Source organism: Suncus etruscus, chromosome 6, assembly GCF_024139225.1.
Source record: "Suncus etruscus isolate mSunEtr1 chromosome 6, mSunEtr1.pri.cur, whole genome shotgun sequence".
NCBI classification, from domain to species: Eukaryota; Metazoa; Chordata; class Mammalia; order Eulipotyphla; family Soricidae; genus Suncus; species Suncus etruscus.
Genome location: NC_064853.1, coordinates 61,224,999 through 61,244,176, shown reverse-complemented (window position 1 = coordinate 61,244,176; position 19,178 = coordinate 61,224,999). Strand labels below are relative to the sequence as shown.

General features: G+C 34.7%; 1 protein-coding gene across 1 annotated transcript in view; it reads right to left on the bottom strand.

Annotated features, from left to right (window-relative positions):
* WDR49 (WD repeat domain 49) overlaps positions 1–2,355 on the bottom strand; it is a 178,993-nt gene extending 176,638 nt beyond the window's left edge. The window contains exon 1 of the mRNA XM_049775575.1: positions 2,191–2,355. Coding sequence (XP_049631532.1) covers positions 2,191–2,355 — 165 coding nt within the window. The remainder of the gene's footprint in view (positions 1–2,190) is intronic.
* Positions 2,356–19,178: the final 16,823 nt, after the last annotated feature.

Genomic DNA, 19,178 nt, shown 5'->3' with positions numbered 1-19,178 from the left:
CCTAATTAGTTAAATTATAAAAGACAAAAATATTTATAGTAAGTTTCCAAGGTTTATCTCATAAATTTTCTAAATAGGAGTGAAACATAAATTTCTAATTTTGCTCATATTATCGATGAATCAATATTTAGAAAGAGAAGTGTTAATAATGGCCCCTCACATGGAAATTTGGACAATAGTGCCAAAATAAGCTTTGAAGAACCTATGACACTTGGTAAGACTGGAGAAAAGTTTTGCAAAAGGTAAGTGACCATTTTTACATTCATGTGATGTGTATTTTAGTTCCATGTTACATGCAGGGTTATTACCACTGGGATTCATCTTAGTAATTTTTGCTATTCCTATTCATAACCATAGTTTTGCTTTTTCAAAACTATTTGACCTCAAAAGATAATTTTCCTTCTATGGTTATCATGGGCTGGAGAGATAGTACTGTGGGTAGGGCATTTGCCTTGCATGAAGCTTACCTGGATTTGTTCCATAGCTTCCCATATGATCTCTAGAGCACCTTCAGGAATGATCCCTAAACACACAGTCAGGGATAAGCCTGAACACTGCCAGGTGTGACCCAAATCACCTCACCATAGAAAAACTAAAGTTCCACTATAATCATATTTAATGACAGCAATTTTATATGGCCTAAAGAACTCTGAGAGTGCCAAAAAGGACAATGCTGCAATAAAGCACTTGATTTGCATGAAAATGAACTCAATTCAGTGAGAATAAAACTCTCTATACATCACAGAGTAAAGTCTAAGTCTTGTGGAAAGAGGGGGACAATCCCGTAAGAACTGTCTAGTGCAATCATGAAATCCCCTGAGTACCACGCAACGGACCAAAAATCACTGGCATACAGAGCCTGAGCAGCATGGTATCCTTGGTCCCTTAGCCAATTTCACCAGAAGTAGTTTCTCGCAGTGGTCCTCAAACTATGGCCCGTGGGCCACATATTGTATTTGTATCTGTTTTGTTTCTTCATTACAAAATAAGATATATGCAGTGTGCATAAGAATTCGTTCATAAGTTTTGTTTTTACTATAGTCAGAACCTCCAATGGTCTGAGGGACAGTGAACTGGCCCCATGTTTAAAAAGTTTGAGGACCCCTGGAAGGGGTCCTAACCACCACTTATGAACCAAAACAGGGCCCGGAGAGATAGCACAGTGGCATTTGCCTTGCAAGCAGCCGATCCAGGACCAAAGGTGGTTGGTTCGAATCCTGGTGTCCCATAAGGTCCCCCGTGCCTACCAGGAGCTATTTCTGAGCAGACAGCCAGGAGTAACCCCTGAGCACCGCCGGGTGTGACCCCCCCAAAAAAAACCAAAAAACAAACAAACAAAAAAACAAAACAAAACAACTTCCATGATATCCCTTCAACAATATTGCCAACCATAGTGTCTGAAAGGAAAAAAGGGAACAAAGAGAGTGAGAGAGAGTGAGAGGGAGTTAGAGAAAGATGTATATATGATATATGATATATATATATATATATATATAGAGAGAGAGAGAGAGAGAGAGAGAGAGAAAGAGAGAGAGAGAAAGAGAGAGAGAAAGGATAAATGTCTTCCACAGAGGTAGGCAAAGGAGAGGATTAAGGTTGAGGACAGGGTACTAGGGACATTGATGGCAGGAATTGTGTATGGGTAAAAAGAAAAGTGTTTCACAGTGTATGGCTGAAACTCAATTATGAACAACATTGTAACAGTATCTCATGACATTTCACTTAAAGATTTTATTTATTACACTTTTTTCTAAAGAACCAAAACTACAACAACAAAAAACTAATATTTTTGTATTTATTTTATTTTATTATTTAATTAATATTTTTATTTAAACACCTTGATTACAAACATGATTGTGGTTGGGATTCAGTCATGTAAAAAACACCCCCCTTCACCAGTGCAACATTTCCATCACCAATGTCCCAAAAACTAATATTAATTCAGGAATAAAGTTACTCGGGTAAATTCCAAGCCTCAACTTTAGTGGTGGCAGTAAGCAATACTAGCTAGATACATAAATGAAATGTGAAACCAAATGCCTAAAATTTCATGTTTTAAAACTGATAAATTATTAAAGTTATAAAAAATATAAGCTTGATCAATTCTTTTTATTTCCTACATTCAACCATATTTTAAGAGAAATAAAGTCCATTTTATACTAGATTTTATGAAACAAGTTTAATACTTACCTCAAAAGCTTTCTGTATTTTGACAAAGTCGTCCACGCTGAGTCTGCTTTCAAGTAAAGCCATGCCATAGTTCTCATCTGTGTTTGTCTGTTCCATTCTCTCCAAGCTCTTGGATTCAGGTTGGAGCTCAGGGTTTAACTCTAGGACTGTACTCTTGTTACTCATGTTACCTGCCTCTCTTTAGCAGCCTTCAACTAGATCTGTCCTTTTCTTGTTATTCCCCCTCAAAGTGCCTTTGAATAGAAACTCAGAAATAGAATGACAAAACAAAATAATGACCACGTTACTTGCCCAGGTTCTTTCTTAAACACATATCTTGCACTTGTTTTTATACTTAACTTGGCTTTTTTTACTTTAAAACTGTGTTCTCTTTTAAACACATATTTCTCTGTCTCTCCACTCACATCTCTCTCAATAAATTTCAATTACAACAAGATTGCTTAACCAAAAATTTGTATGCATATATTTTCTGTTAGAGCATAAAATTAAAATTTCAAAACATAAAATTAAGAGGCAAATATTTTTAATCCCAGGGCCAGAGTATTAGTGGGTAGTTCATTTGTCTTGCATGCGGCCTACCTGGGTTCGATTCCCAGCATCCTATCTGGTCCACCAATCCTGCCAGGAGTAACATTTGAGCACAATGCCAGGACTAATCCTTAAGTGCCACTGGATGTGGCCCTCCCCCACCCAAAAAATGTTTTTTCAAGTCCAGAGATAGGGAAGTTCCACACATTCTTCATTCCATGAATTTTTTAAAATCTTTATCATTTCTTCCTTCATACAATAATACTTTATCAAAATCTCAAGTTGAATTCTTTAATATTACCCTTCTCTTTATACTCTGTTTACCCAGGTTTATTTAAAAAGAAAAAGTGTAAAATCCCCTTTCTGATTATAGTGGCCATAATAGAATATAGCTTCTAATTTTCATTTTAAGTGAATTCAGAAAACAACATCTCAAATTTCTTTGGCTAACCTTGTTTCTGTGAACACGGTATGGACTTCATATGTGTTTCAATCCTTATCTGGAGCTGTTAGAAGTAAATTCACCATTTTCTCCCAGTGACTGAAGTTCTTGCCTCTGAAGGCCACCTCCCTAGCAATGTGGAGTCGTTTGTTTGATTTATCCCTGTGTCCTTTGTATGTTTCCTGGCAACCAACATAAAATCAACTAGAACATTTTTTCTTCCTTATCTTGAAACCCAAATATGACTGACCTAGTTTTTTTGAATATTTTACACAAATATTTGTGGATTTTTCAAAGAAAATTTTAATCACTGTTTTTTTTAAATTGAATCACTGTGGATTACAAAGTTACAAAGTCATTATGAGTTAGTTTCAGGCATAAGTGCTTTAACATCAATATCTTTCACCAGTGTCCACTACCCTCCAACACTATGCCCAGCCTCTCTGCCTTCTTATCCTTAGTTTACCTTTGTGGCTGCACTTATTCTTTCAACTTTGTCCTAGTAATCCCTACCCTAGCTTATCCTCCCATACCCCATCTCAGTAGTAAGCTTTCTACTAAAGATCATGTTTTCTGCCCTTTATTTTTATTATCTTTGCACACTTGGTATTGCCCTACAAAATGTCCTTATAGCCCATATGAGTCACTTATTTCTTAACAAAATATATTACTGTATTAATTTGAAGACAAGTTACACACATATGTGTATGTGTTCTAAAGACTTATAATTACATATATAATTATAGTATACATACTACAGACATCAGAAGGAATATATATGATGTCTATAGTATAAATATAATAAGCATTCTAATATAAATATGTGTATCTTCTCCTTGTAGTTTGAAGTACTATGATTATGATCTATACTGGAATGATATATTTTTCACACAAAAACTTTTCTTTTGTCACATAATTAAATGTATGCCTTACAATTATCTTAGTATCTTTGGAGATGGAGATAATTAAAAAAATTTTTTTGTTTGGGTTTTGTTTATTTGGGGGCTGTGCTCAGGACTAACTCCTAGCTCTGAAATTAGGCTCAGTGGACCATATAAGAAGTAGGGTATCAAACAGAGTGTTCTTAGCACTTGCAAGGCAAATACCTTACCTATTTTTATTATTTCTCCAGTCCCCCTAAAAGAAAGTTTATTGTTGCTTTTTGTTTTGGCTTGTTTTTAGGTTTTGAGCCACACCCGGCAGTGCTTACAGATTACTCTTGGCTCTATGCTAAGATTTACTCCTGACAGTTCTTCGGGGACTATATGGGATGCCAGGGATTGAACCTAGGTGGGCCATGTGCAAGGTAAATGCTGCTGTACTATAGCTCTGACCATAAAAGACATTTTTGATGCATTAAAATGTGTTGTCAAAACAACATATACGGTATAACCTTATGATTAATAAGTATATTAATTCATAATATGCTCAATAGTTAGTTTAAAGGAAAACTTTAGAAGGAAATTAACTTTTAGGCAGATAAAGCATTTTACCTATTTTATTTTATTTTATTTTATTTAAGGTTTACATTAACTCTAGAAGACAGACAAAATTATTTTTCCCACTTCAAAGATGAGAACAAATCAAATACTTATGGCCACAGTGAGGTGTAAAATGTAAATGTGGATGCTGTATTTTAGATGTTTGACCTCAATGAACCTTCTTTTCCTCTCTACAAAATGGAGTCATTTTCACTACATATTCTCTAAGGTCATTTTAAGCTCTAACATTCTGTTAACTTGTGTTCATAAGCACGGGGCAATAAACAGTATATTCCCTATAACACAAAGAAGGATCTTGGCAAATATCCCTGTACTAGTTTGAGGGGGAAAAATATCTGTTGTGTATCCACCAATTCTCTTCATGTCACTGTTTACATTTAATTCCTAAAACCATCTAAGAGACTCTTGTCATCAAGTCCTGGTTAGACATGATGCTTGTATTGGAGGGCTTTTCAGTTTTATAAGCATAATTACTCTTCTAGTTCTTTTATGCCCATCCCAACTTCTGACTTTTTATAGTGATGTGTTGAGAAAGATTTTGAGGTTCTTCGTGGCTCAGAGAAAGAGTGACTTTAGAGATTATATAGGTGCAACACAGGTACAAAAGGGCAGAAGGAACATATTTACAACATTTTTACATTTCTGACTCAATCATGTAGGTAAGTGAGGAATATATTTTTAAACCTTGATATATTTAATTCCCCTAAGAAATCTCACATAGGAACAAAACGTATCTGCTTAGCATCCTAATTAATAAATAATAGTGTAGATGAGCTGGACCATTGCCAGAAACATTTGCTGGATGTTTTATATAATATGAAGAGAGTTGAGCTTAGTTGATTAGCACACACTAATGAGGGAAAGATGAGGAAATAGAAAAAACATTCTGTGAAGTTGCCTCAGGAAAAGGAGGTATCCCACAGGCAGACAGTGTGAAATTCTCTAATTATTCTAACACAGTAAGTGGCCTGGCCTAGTTAGCTTAGTTTCCATAAAGAAGCAAATCTACAGGTTTTCATTAGTTAAAAATAGAAAAGCATAATAAGCCATTAACAAATTACCTTAAAAGTTAAGCAACTGCTATGGTTTATTTCTATAAAATCTTGACATTAGAAATGATTCTTAATGATAAAATTTTCAATCATGTTAACCTTTGTTGTGTGGCTAATTTTCAGGTTAAACTACTGCAAAATCCACAACTACTCCCTGACGCTACTGAACTGTAGCTTCTTGCTCCGCATGTGCCAATCTTGTGAAAGTCTGCTCTGGGGAAATGGTTGCAGCTGATAGAGATGGTCTGGGCTCTTAGAAGGAGAATGTGTGGTTGGGAGAGAAGGTTCACAAACTACTAGACATTTGCTTCTGTCTATAATAACTACTAACTGGAGATGAAACAACGAAGAGGAAAGAGGAAGCCTTTGTTTCCTTGGAATATTGGGATGAACCTGAATAGTTTTCCCAACTGAGTTCTCTGTGTCTTTACTCAAACCCAAAATATAATAGCCCCTTTCATTTATTTCCATTCTCCTTTATCCTTCATTGACCACGAAGCCAATTCTTCATTTTTGCCTATTACTTTACTTTGACCTCTTCATTTTGGGGGCTAGGGGGTGATAGTGGAGGTTGGAGCCACAACCAGGCAGTGCTCAGAGGTTACTCCAGGATCTGTGCTCAGAACTCCTGGCAGCCTCTGAGATAATATGGGATGCCAGAAATGGGACCCAGGCCAGTGGCATGCAAGGCAAAAATGTCCTACCCAATGTTAATGCAACAATCCCCTCCTTACTTCGAAAACAATTTTGTTCTTTTTCATGAAATCCTATTTAGTTCTATAGCATCAGTCCTCATCTCTAAGATGTGTTTCCATGATCTTGTTCTTTGCCTACATCTCTCCAACATGGCCCCAGTGGTCACACATGCTTGTCTCAGTTTAAACACACAACCTGTTCTCAAATTCTGAGGGAAAGTATCAGTCTTGCCTTTGGCAATTTTTTAAAGTCCTCGAGTTATTTTCTTCCCTTTTCCGAGTTCTCTCTGTTCAAATTAATTACTCCTTCCGCTGTGCAACCACAGCATTTTGTTTAAACTTTAACCACAGCATTTTTCTCTCTGCTTACGGTCTAATTAGTTGCCAGTGTAGCTCTCTCTTCCACTGCATTAACTCCCTAGGAACAAGGATATCACTCATTAATGCCTTTAGCTTTACATTTTCCAACAAAGAACTTTATATAAACAACACAACATTATAGTAATGTGTACTCATTTGTAAACTAGAATGGATAAAAATTTAAATTTACTCATGACTCTGAGTTTCCAATTTCTTGGAAACTGGTGACACTGAGTCACAAATAGAAACTAAAATCTGTGAAAGAAATAAGTTAATGAAAAGAAACAAATTCAAGTCTGTATCTTCAAGTAACTTAGAAAATACTCTTTTTAAGCACTTTTGAAGTAAACATTTATAGATAATATATATAATTTTATGTAATACACAAATATATTTAGATACCACTATATTTTAGTCGAAGCACCAAATATAAAAAATGACACACAATTTTATGTCCATGTTTGCTGAGAGATATATGACAATAAATTTTGATTAATTTTATTTCTTGTGAAATAAGTCACCTTGTTACCTCTTAGGTCATAAAGCATTTGGATGTTTGATTATATACTGAACACAATTCAAAGTAACTAAGCTGTATTTCATAACAGCATTTCTTAGACACTGAGAATCACAACTTAATGACATCCTGAAATAACTAACTCTATAATTTAACCAGACATTATGTAGTAATTAACATTAGTTTCCAGACCTTGTACATTGTTGTAGATTAATTAAAAAACATGTAGAAGTAGAATATGAAATCGAGAAAATTCTAGGGATGGTGAGATTGCTCAAAAAGTTGGAGTTTATGTCTTGAATGCATGAGACCTCAAGTTTGATCCTAACTCTACATGTATCTATTGATATCCCTGGTGGCCTGCAGAACTGCCTCACTACCTTGAGCACTAAACACAGATAAGTTTCACCAGGAATTGACCCTTCACCTTCATCAATGCTGCATCCCCAATTAAAAAAAAATACATAAACCTGATTAAGTTAGAATAATTGACTTAAGCTTCTTCACCATGTGAAGAGACATTGTGGTTGCATTTTGCCAAACCTGGGTGGGATCTACAAAACTGTATGTTGAAAGAGTATACATTTTTTCGAATTATGTAGTGCTCTACTAATATTTTCCTAAACATTTATGAGTTCTGGTCTGATCTTAAAGGTTTTTTTAAATATATTTTTTTATTTAAGTAACATGATCATAGTTGGGTTACAGTCACAATCAGAACATCCTCCTTCACCAGTGTAGCATTCCCCCATCCCCCCATGCGATCCCCTGCCTGTATTTGAGACAGGCATTCTACTACAGTTATTTGTTTTTTAAGTTCAGTAAATTGTATTTTTTTTCCTTAAAGGATAAGATTAAAAAAATATAGTAAAGGTGTGATAGTGGCAATCTCCATTGTTTGCATAGGTCCAGAAAAATATGGGGAAAATGAAAAAAAAAATCCTTGGCCTGATTACAAAAAGGCCTCACCCCAGAAGTTTATTGGCATAAGACCGACTCTGGGTTCCAGGCATACCAACCAGTCTGTCCAACCCGAGTCATTCTCCATGCTCCTGGTGAAACTTTTTCACACTTTAGCATTGTTGGTCTGATCTTAAAGTTTTTGATTGGCTTTAGTGTGGCTTATAAATCCACCTTCATTTCATTTTGCAGTTTTCCAAGTTTCCCAACACCATTTGATGAAGAAGTTTTAATTTTTATGTATCCAGCTCCTTCCTCAAAAATTAGTTTGAGCATGGTTTTGGAGACTGGTTTTGGGTACTTGATTCTATTGCAATGGCCAGAAAAAAATCAATCCTTTTTCCAATACAAAGATATTTTGTGTCTCAGACATCCTATGTTTGAGTGTATTTACATAAAAACTTTACTATTGACTATTTTGTCTGAAAATTTCGATGAGAATCTGATGAAATTGCAATGAATCTATATAATACTTTAGGTAAATGGTCACTTTGACAGTATTGGTTCTTTCAAACTGTGAACATATAATATTTTTCCATTTTCTAATGTCTTTCTTTTTTAAGGGATGTATAGTTTTCATGGTATAAATATCTAAGTTGATTCCAAAATACTTTATACTCTGGGACACAATTTTGAATGAATTCAACTCTTTGATTTATTACAATTCTATTTCACTATTTGCATATAGAAATATGACAACTTTTTTTTTTGACTTTGTGTCTTGGTTTCCTATATTGGGAAGTTTTCTAGTTGACTCTATAGGTCTTTATAAATATTATTGTGTCATTTGTAGATAGTGATAATTTGACATTTTTTCCAGTGTTGGTCTCTTTGATTTATTTTTCTAGTTTGATTGCTGTTGCTAAGATCTCAAACATGCTTTCTCTGACATGATTCTTTTGGCAAAGGCTACAGAAATAAAAAATACACAAGAGAGACTGCATAAAATTTAAGAGTAACTAAGTAACAAATAGAAATAGGAACTAAAACTTGAAGACTCTCAACTGAATGGGAGGAAATATTTTCACTCCACATACCATATAAGTGCTTAATATCCAAGTTATATAAAGTATCATAAAGATCAATAGCAAAACCATGTCATAAAACCCTATCAAACTTGGAGATAGTAAATAAACAAGACTGATTAATGTTTACTAGGCACAAGAAAATATGATCATTGCTTATAATCAGATAAACCTAAATAAAGATGACATGAGATATATTCTCACACCAATGAGAATAACACATATTTAAAAAAAACCAAAACAACCTTGAACCATCTGTGTTAGTGAGATGTGGTGAAAAAGTAAATCGCCTCCTCTACTGTTGGGAATGCTATTTGTTTCAATCCCTATAGTGAGTAATATGAAGATTTCTCAGAAATGACTAGATCTGGGGCCGGAGTGGTGGCACGAGATAGGGCGTTTGCCTTGCATGTGCTAACCTAACCTAGGATGGATGGCAGTTTGATCCCCCTCCCCCCCCCCCCCCCCCCCGTGTTCCATATGGTCCCTCAGCAATTTCTGAGCACATAGGCAGGAGTAAACCCAGGTGTAGTAAAAAAAAAAAAAAAAAAAAGACTAGATCTGCCACATGGCCTAACAATTCCACTACTTTGTAACTATCCTGAGGATACAAAAACTTTTACTTGAAAGGAAATATACCCATCATTATTCATTTGTAACACTTGACACAATAGCAGGGAATGGGATCAATGACAGCTGAATAGATAACTGTAACAAACTATAATATGCTATCAAAAATATTGTAATATTTGTAGTTAAAACAAACTATTATCTGTAACAAACTAAAATAGTTAAAATAAAAAAAGTTTTACTCTCATATAACTTTTTTCCAAGCATCAGAATTATGTGGTAACAACCTCATTCAAGTTATGTTTTCAGAGATTGTTCCAATATAATCTCATATATATATTGTGCTCTTGAGGAAAAAATGTTTTAACTCCCTTCTGCCACAAACTTCTTTTTAAATAACCTTAGATCTATTATCAATGTCCTTGGTTTATCATTTAATTTTGTTTTAGTTATCAACTTTATATATTTTTGTTGTACATGTAGGTAAAAATTATTCAAGACTTATGTTTGGGTTACCTCAGTGCATAATTCTCTCAATGTTTTTCATTGATTTTTGAATATGGCAAATATACACATTTTATAGCTTAATTTTATTCAATTGTATAAATACAACACATCTCTATCCAAATATTTCCCCAATTTCTTGAGATTCTTCCATATTTTATCTATTATAAATATGCATTTAAAATTGAGGTAGATATACATTCTTTTATTAATGTTTAATAGTTCTTGGGTAGTAGATACCTAAATAGTGGATAAGTGGTTCATATGGGTAGGTCTATCTTTGTTTTATTATGAATGGATCATTAAATTTTCTAAAATGGTTGCACAAATTTACATTGACATTTCCACCAATAATGAATAAGTTTCTTTTTTCTTCACATCCTCTCCAATACTTGATATTGCTCCTGAGATGTAAGAACTTCTCTCAGGTATGAGGTGTGAAATTATGTCATATTTTGGGCTTAATATGTTTTCTCGATAATCATTTTTGCACAGCATTTTTCATATGAATATTGTCCATCTTGTGTACTATTTGGAGATGTGTTTATTCAAACCTTCTACTAATTCCCTTCACAAACACCTGTATTGAGGCACCCTGATTTACAATATGGCTAATAAGTTTTGTGCATATAATTTTCTAATATCATACTTATCAACAGTGTCAGCTTCTTTCCCAAGGTCCAAAATGACCTGCTTTCAACTTCCTATCTGTACCTCATCCTCATATTCAGCTCTTTGAGCCAAATTTCAGGTTCTACTGCCTTTTGCCATTTCATATGCACTTACTTTTTTTTTTATATTTCTACATGAGTGGAATACTTTTGTATTTGTCTTTTTTCTTACTACACTCAGCATAATACCCACTAGTATTTCTTTAACCTCTTATGTATTCTTCAACACTTAGATTGTCTCCAGATCTTGACTATTGTGAATAGTACTGTAAGAAACAAACATAGGTGTAAAAATGTAATTTTGAAATAGCATTTTAGGACCTTTAGAATATATGCCAAGAAGTTGAATTGCTGTGTCACTTGAAATTTCAATTCTTAATTTTTTTTTTTTTGAGAAGTCATAGTATTGTTTTTTACAGAGGCTGAACCAGGCAACATTGCCACCTACCATGGGTGAGGCTTCCTTTTTCCCTGAATCAACACTGGCAGTTTTTTCTGTTCATTTTTTTTTAATAAATTCATTGCTTTTGTTGTAGATATCTTTATATTGAATCATGACCTCTATCATATGTATGATGTGCGATGAAGTGTTCTCACATTCAATAGGTTGTCTTTTGATTATTATATTTTCTTTTACTATACAGCTTTTCAATTTAATAGCATCCTAATTGTTCTTAATTTTTTCCTTAGTAATGTGTTATCCCTCAAACATTAAAGCACTAATATAATGTAATATTTTAACCTGTTATTTCCTACACATTTTATAAACTAAGAGTTTATAACTAGGTCTTTATTTTTAATTATATTTTATAGGGAGATAGTTTCATTTTTTACATATAACTGTACCATTTTCTGTCCACCACTGGTTGAAAGAATTTTAGATTTTAAGGGTAAAATAAGATAATACTGTAAAAGCTGAGTATAAGTAGTAAAAACATTATGCATATGAATATAAATTAACATTAATACACAAATTGAGTTGACTTCCTAAAAGTTCACTGAGATCAGATTGCAGTTAAGGGATTGGATTATTGGGCCCGGAGAGATAGCACAGCGGCATTTGCCTTGCAAGCAGCTGATCCAGGACCAAAGGTGGTTGGTTCGAATCCCGGTGTCCCACATGGTCCCCCGTGCCTGCCAGGAGCTATTTCTGAGCAGACAGCCAGGAGTAACCCCTGAGCAATGCTGGGTGTGGCCCAAAATCCAAAAAAAAAAAAGAGATTGGATTATTACAATTTTAAAAATTAGCAAAAATATTCACATTATTACATTCTATAATAATTTTTATTGACTATAAAGTTTTTATAAATTCATCCAGGGTAGTACCTTATCAATTATTTTCCAATATTTCCACCTTCATTACTAAGAACAATTTCTGAAAGGGTAGTAGACCAAATAAATTAGGAACCTCCGCTAAGCTTTCAAGGATTTTTTGTAGAAAGGAAGTATATTAATTTTGTACAGCTTTTTTTTAAGATATAGCATCCAAAGCACACATGGTAATATACTCATACATACACATAAACATGGACTTACCTAAAGATGTACACATATTTATTGTCCCAAATCTTTGATAGTTCAACTTCTATCTTACAATCACAATTTTTATTGAAGTAATATTTAATTAAATGAATATAATTTTTGTATGTGTCAGTTATATTGATTTTACCACTAAGCCTCTTTTTCTACCATCCATCATACTTAAGCACCATTTTTACTATTTCACTCTGGTAACCACGAATAAATCTACAAAAAAAAAACCTTTTTTTTTTTTTTTTGGTTTTTCAGATCACACCCGTTTGATACTCAGGGGTTACTCCTTGCTAAGCGCTCAGAAATTGCCCCTGGCTTGGGGGGACCATATGGAACGCTGGGGAATCAAACCGAGGTCCTTCCTTGGCTAGAGCTTGCAAGGCAGACAGACACCTTACCTCTAGCGCCACCTCGCCGGCCCCAAATCTACAAAATTTTATCTTACTTTTAATTTGTCTACTTGTTTTTTCTATATACTACTTATGATGGAAAATCATGTGTTATTTTTCTTACTCCATCTGCTTTTCTAAAATGTATAATTCTTTAAATGTCCGTCTTTTATTTGAAATTTAATTATCTGAGCAGTAATTTATTACATGTATATACCAACCACATCTTTTTCTGTTGATCAGTTAATAGGCACATGTCGTTTCCAATTCTTGACCATTGTAAATAATGTTGCTGTAAATATGATTGCATGTATCATTTTCTTTCTTTCTTTCTTTTTTTTTTTTTTTTGGGCCACAACCTGTGATGCTCAGGCGTTAGTCCTGGCTATGTGCTCAGAAATCACTCCTGGCTTGAGGGGCCATATGAGAAGCCGGGGGATCAAACTGTGGTCCATCCTAGCATGTGCAAGGCAGACACCTTACTGCTTGCACCATCACTCCCGCCCCAGCATGTATCATTTTTAAGTAATGTTTTTTATTTATTAAATAACTCAGAATATAAAAACTAGATTATATGGAATTTTTATCTGTGGAGAACAGAAGGCCTTTCCTATCTGTACTTAGGGCTTATTCCTGATTCTCTGCTCAGGGTGTCACTCCTAGCAGTGTTTTGGGGATCATATACCATGCCAGAAGTTGAAATTAGGAGCTGTTAGATCAAACTAATACTAATTAAGTATTTTCATATATATATGTACATATATATATGTGTGTATACATATATATATACTCTTTGATATTTGTTTTGTCTTTTATAGTAGCCATTATCACACGTATGAGAAGTATAAGGGTATTTCTCCCTGGGGAAAAATAATTGCTCATCACTCATCTGATAGAGTTAATATCCAAGATGGTATAAAGTGCAGGTAGAGGTTTAGGATTCTATTCTGAAAGTATACTTCAAATAAAACGTAAATAATTTATTACAGCATTTTTAATTTTTAAAAAATTATAAAAAAATTAAACCCAAGCATGGCAAGCTAGGTACCTATACACCATGGAATGAATGCCTGGTTAGTGAAAAAAGGAGAGAAAAGTATGAGGAAAAGAGAACTTATATGGAGTGACTTCCACTAAGTGGAAAAAAGCAAATCCATAAGAACACAACACTCACATGAAAATATATTCAAATTAACTATACTCAAGTGCTAATGTAACTCATAACTTTGTATATATAAGTATGCCTATTTGGGTTGAATAGGTAGCTCAGCCAATAAGGTTTGCCTTGCAAGCTGCAGAACAGTTTCAGTCTCCAGCAGCCCAAATGCTGCCATAAGTTAATTCCTGAGTGCAGTTAGAAGTAATATCTTAGCACTGCCAGGTATGGCCTCCCAAACAAACAAACAACAAAAAAGTACAAACTAAACAAGAAACAGACACCAACAAATATTAGTTAAGTTGTTGAAAAATAGAAATCCTAATACATTGCCAGTGAGACTGCAAAATAGACAGCTACTTGAAAAAAAATGAGTCAAAGAGTTACAGTGCAGTACAGCTGCCATCTCTACATTTGGTCAGCTCCATAAACTCACTATTCTCGAAAGAGATGTAAACCAGGCCATGAAAAATTATGGGTACAACAACCATAAAGCTGAAAACAAGAATCTCAAGAGTAGAAGGTGGGCCAAGTTCCCACCCTGCCAAAGCCACATCTGCTGCACTCATCATTCACAATCGCTGCTTCCCCAATAGTCCTGCTTCACCACTCATCTATTTTGCAGATACCCATCTGATCAAAATTCCAGGTACCTTGGTATTTGGACTGACATCATCCAACCTTTTTTTGATCCACGCTTTTTTGGTGTGAGTGTGAGCACCCCCCCCCCCCCCGTTCTTGTAATTCTGGAAGCCTTGGCATCTCAAAGCACATCCCAAAAAACCATGAAACCATACCCTACAAAATGTTTCAACAATAGTGCTTAGAATTTCTGGACTGTGGAACTGAAAAAAATTTATTACTGTCATTCCAGTAGGAATGCATCAACTTAGACATCAATGTATATCTGAAACTGCCTAATGTTCAGAAACAAAAGAAGTAACAGAATGATCAACTAGTAACAAGAACTTACTATACCTTCTAATAATGACAATAACCTCACTGTGAGATACAATAATGTTGACAAATTTCCTTGCTATTGTTGTCTTTTTCTTTTCAATTTTAAATAATCTTGTTCCCATTTACCTGAAAGCAAGTGTATTATGATCAGCTTGTCAACCCTGTTATACATGGTCTTTAAATAAATTGATATTTAAAAAACTAAATATAAAGTTATCAGAGGCGCAACAATTGCACTTTAAAATATCTAACCACCCAAATTGATGTCATGCTCACAAAGACTTTCAATTGAAAGTTCACAGCAGTACTAAGTATTACAGCAAAAAAGAAAAGCAACTGAAAAAGTACATTAACTGTTAAAGGAAAAAACAAAACGCAGAAATTCATATAATGTAATATCAGCAATGATAAATGTTGGTATGAGTATAGATGTATCAAAAGTCACACGTTATTAAACTAAAAAAATAACAAGATCCAATGATACAAAATTTAACAGTAAGTAAATATGACTGACTGGAATGGGAGGGTTCCACATGGGTGTGAAATAATATTGGTCAAAAAGAATTTTATTGGAATAATATAAAAAAGTGTCTACTGTATTTTGTTTATATAATACATCACTATAAATTAAACACCACCAAATATCTAAAATGGATACTTAAAATAGTATTCAAAGTATCTCCCGATGTAGTTTATTCCTCATATTTTCAAAGGACAATGAGTAAATTTTTGTTGTTGTTTTTGGGTCACACCTGTGATGCTCAGAGGTTACTCCTAGCTATATGCTCAGAAATCACTCCTGGCTCTCGGGACCATATGGGGATACCTGAAATTAAACCTAGGTCCATCCTCGGTCAGCCGCATGCAAGGCAAACACCCTATGCTGTGCTATCACTCTAGCCCTGACATTGTGTAAATTTTATAGTAAATAAATCATGTATTGATAAAGTTGTTTTTTTAGAAGCTCATGTATACTTCCAGTGACTAGCTTTTCCAGTTTGATTCCCCCCTCAGTTTCTAATACTTTAGTTTTCTACTCTAGTAGAATTAAGAGTTCTACCCCAACAAACTTCTGTTTAAGCAAACTGGACACTGACTTACGTTACTTTTAGTTTAAGAAACACTTTACAACTTCAAGAAAGGAAACAAAGGTGGAAAATTTATCAAAACCCTGCAGAGATGGATTACCACAAGGTTGGGGTGGGGAACAGGGCAGAAGAAATATTAAGTGGTATCTCTAGGTATATATTTTGGTATAGTTCTTTCAGAAGCATTTTAAATCACATGGATGCAAAAAGTGTTTGACGTAGAGGAAGAATAAAAGCTTTAAAAAGTAAAATGAATGATCCAATTTATTTCAAACACTTCAGAAAAAGTTTTTTTATTTTTTCAAAAAAATTACTTAGAAAAAAAATCTAAATTCGTTAATATAAAATCTAACTATATAACTTCCAATTGGGTAAGAATAGATAAGAGGCAGATTTTACAGATCGTTTACAATCTGTAATTTTGTAGTTCCATTATTTGGGAGAGGGGCACAAGGGTGCACAACTGGATGATGCTCAGTAATTACTCCTGGCTCTGCACTCAGGATTTATATATCTGTTTACCAAGGCTGCATACAAGGCAAGTGTACTACCCACAGTACTTCACTCTGGTCCTCCAATTTTGTGTTTAAAGTGCTGGGGCAAAAGCAATTCTAAAACTATTTTTTAGATGTCTCATAGATTTCAACAAATGAGTAAACCAATTTCCTTTCGTGGAACTAGAAATTTGAGCACAAGACAAAGATGAAGATGAAATGGGACAGAAGACAGTGATGTAAATTCAATTTCTGAAGTCAAACAAACACAAAGAGGACATAGCACATGTCAACTTATGTTGGTGCATATGTACACACATATCATATATGTCTGAATACACCTAGAGGAGGATGATCTCTAATAAGTACACCCAGAAGCTACATCCTTGCATCTACATGCTCCTTTATTTGACACAGTAAAACAAATTTTGAAATGATTAAGACGCACTGAGTATATTTCATTCAAATTATATAGCTCTGTAGTGAAAAAAAGTCACATAGTATTTAAAATCTGGTAAAATATTTCCATAGGTATTTTAATTTCTTTCTCATAATTATTATTATTTTTTTTTTGGTTTTTGGGCCACATCTGGTAACACTCAGGGGTTAATCCTGACTATGAGCTCAGAAATTGCTCCAGGCTTGGGGGACCATATGGGATGCCAGGGGATTGAACTGCAGTCTGTCCTAGGTTAAACGTGTGCAAGGCAAAAGCCCTACCGCTGTGCTATCGCTCCAGCCCCTCCTATAATTATTTTTATAGGGCATGTGTGTCTTTAAATATATAGACAGGTCCAAAACATATTTCATTTAAGATAATGATTGCTAAACAAAATAATGGTAGAGGATGACAACCTGTGTGGGGGGCCTGATAAGGAGCTCCTGCTTGCTAAATATACAATCTAATTTATGCTCCAAAGTAATCAACTGTAAGTCATTGAAAAGTGTATTATTCAAAACAAAAGGAACCAAAAGATAGGACAATGATAAGGAACTTGCCTTAAACTTGACTAACCAGGATTCAATCTCCAGCACCCATATAGTCCTGAGAACCACTAGCAGTGATCCCTGGGCACAAGCTGGGTAAACAAACCCTGAGCATTGTCAAGTGTGTTTTATCCCATAACAATTGGTACAAAAGTGTATGAGCCTACATCTGGATGAATGGTCTAGATACCAATGGAAAGGGAACAACAAATGTAGACTATTTCTACATATAGTGAACGAGAGGAATAATGGCTGAACCTGGAAAATCACCACTTTGCGAGATCAAAAAATAATTACAGAATCAATAGATGCTAATACTGGAAGGAAATTATTTTTAGTTTAAGCTTAAAATTTTGTCCACAGTCTCACCCTCTTCTCCAACGATTTGAGCTGTAAAAGATCATGGGTACACTAGCCCATTCAGCAGAAAGCTGGCCATCTCGGGAGATTGGACAAAGTCCCTGCCCTACAGCCAAACCTACAGCCTCCATCACCCACAATTGCCATTTCCCTGATGGTCCTACCTTATCACTGACCCTCTATGATTTCTTTTGGGGAAACCTATCTGACCTATTTCTTCCTTCTTTCAGGAGCCCTGTTAGCTGGGTACATGCTTGTATTATCAGTAACAGTGCTGTGAATAGTACTATTCCTATCATGGACGACCATAGGTATATACCAATTGAACAGAATGAACAGCTAAGAAGAGCTTGCTAATCCTTCTGCCATTGTATTAGTGATTTCATTGTAGATACAATAATTTTCACAAATGTACTTGCTACCGTACTTTATTCTTCTCTTCCATTTTATTTTTTTCAATAACGCTGCTTTTACTTATCTGAAAACAAATGTATTATGATCAACTATGTGCTACATTTTCTTTAAATAAATTTAAAAAATGTCTCTCACAGAATGCATATCCAATGCAAAAAAAGGAAAAAAAGAAAAACACTTTTAACTATAGAGGCTTGGTAATATAGTTCAGTGATTAGGAAGGAAGCCAAAGATGTAGCTGACCAGTGTTCTATTCCTGGCACCCATAATTTGTAGAGCACTACCTTGTGCAACCTGAGGGAGACCTCAATATCACCAGGTGTGGTCATGGAGGATGCCTGTGTAAACTGGGGTAATCCTTGGTATCACAGCTTCTGAGCAAAATCATATCCTTAGGCCCTTGCACTTGTTTGAGAATCTCAAATGGGACCCAACCTTTATATATAAGAAACAAATACCAATGACCAAAATTAACATTATCAATGAAAAGAAGCAATGAACATGTATGCCTCTGTAAGACTGATGACACAGAATCATCAATATTCTCATTTTTCTTAGAACACATAAAGACTTCAAAGAGGAAATGTGGGCCAGAGTACAGTGGATAGAACAATTGCTTTGCAAGAAGCTGACACTGGTTCAATCACTGGAACCTTAAATGAATCCAGTAACTCTTCAGCAGTGATCTTTGAAAGCATAGACAGGAGTAAGCCTTGAGTATCATGAGGTGTGGCCTCCCTCCAAGAAAGGCAAAAGAGGGCATATGAAACAAATGAAAATA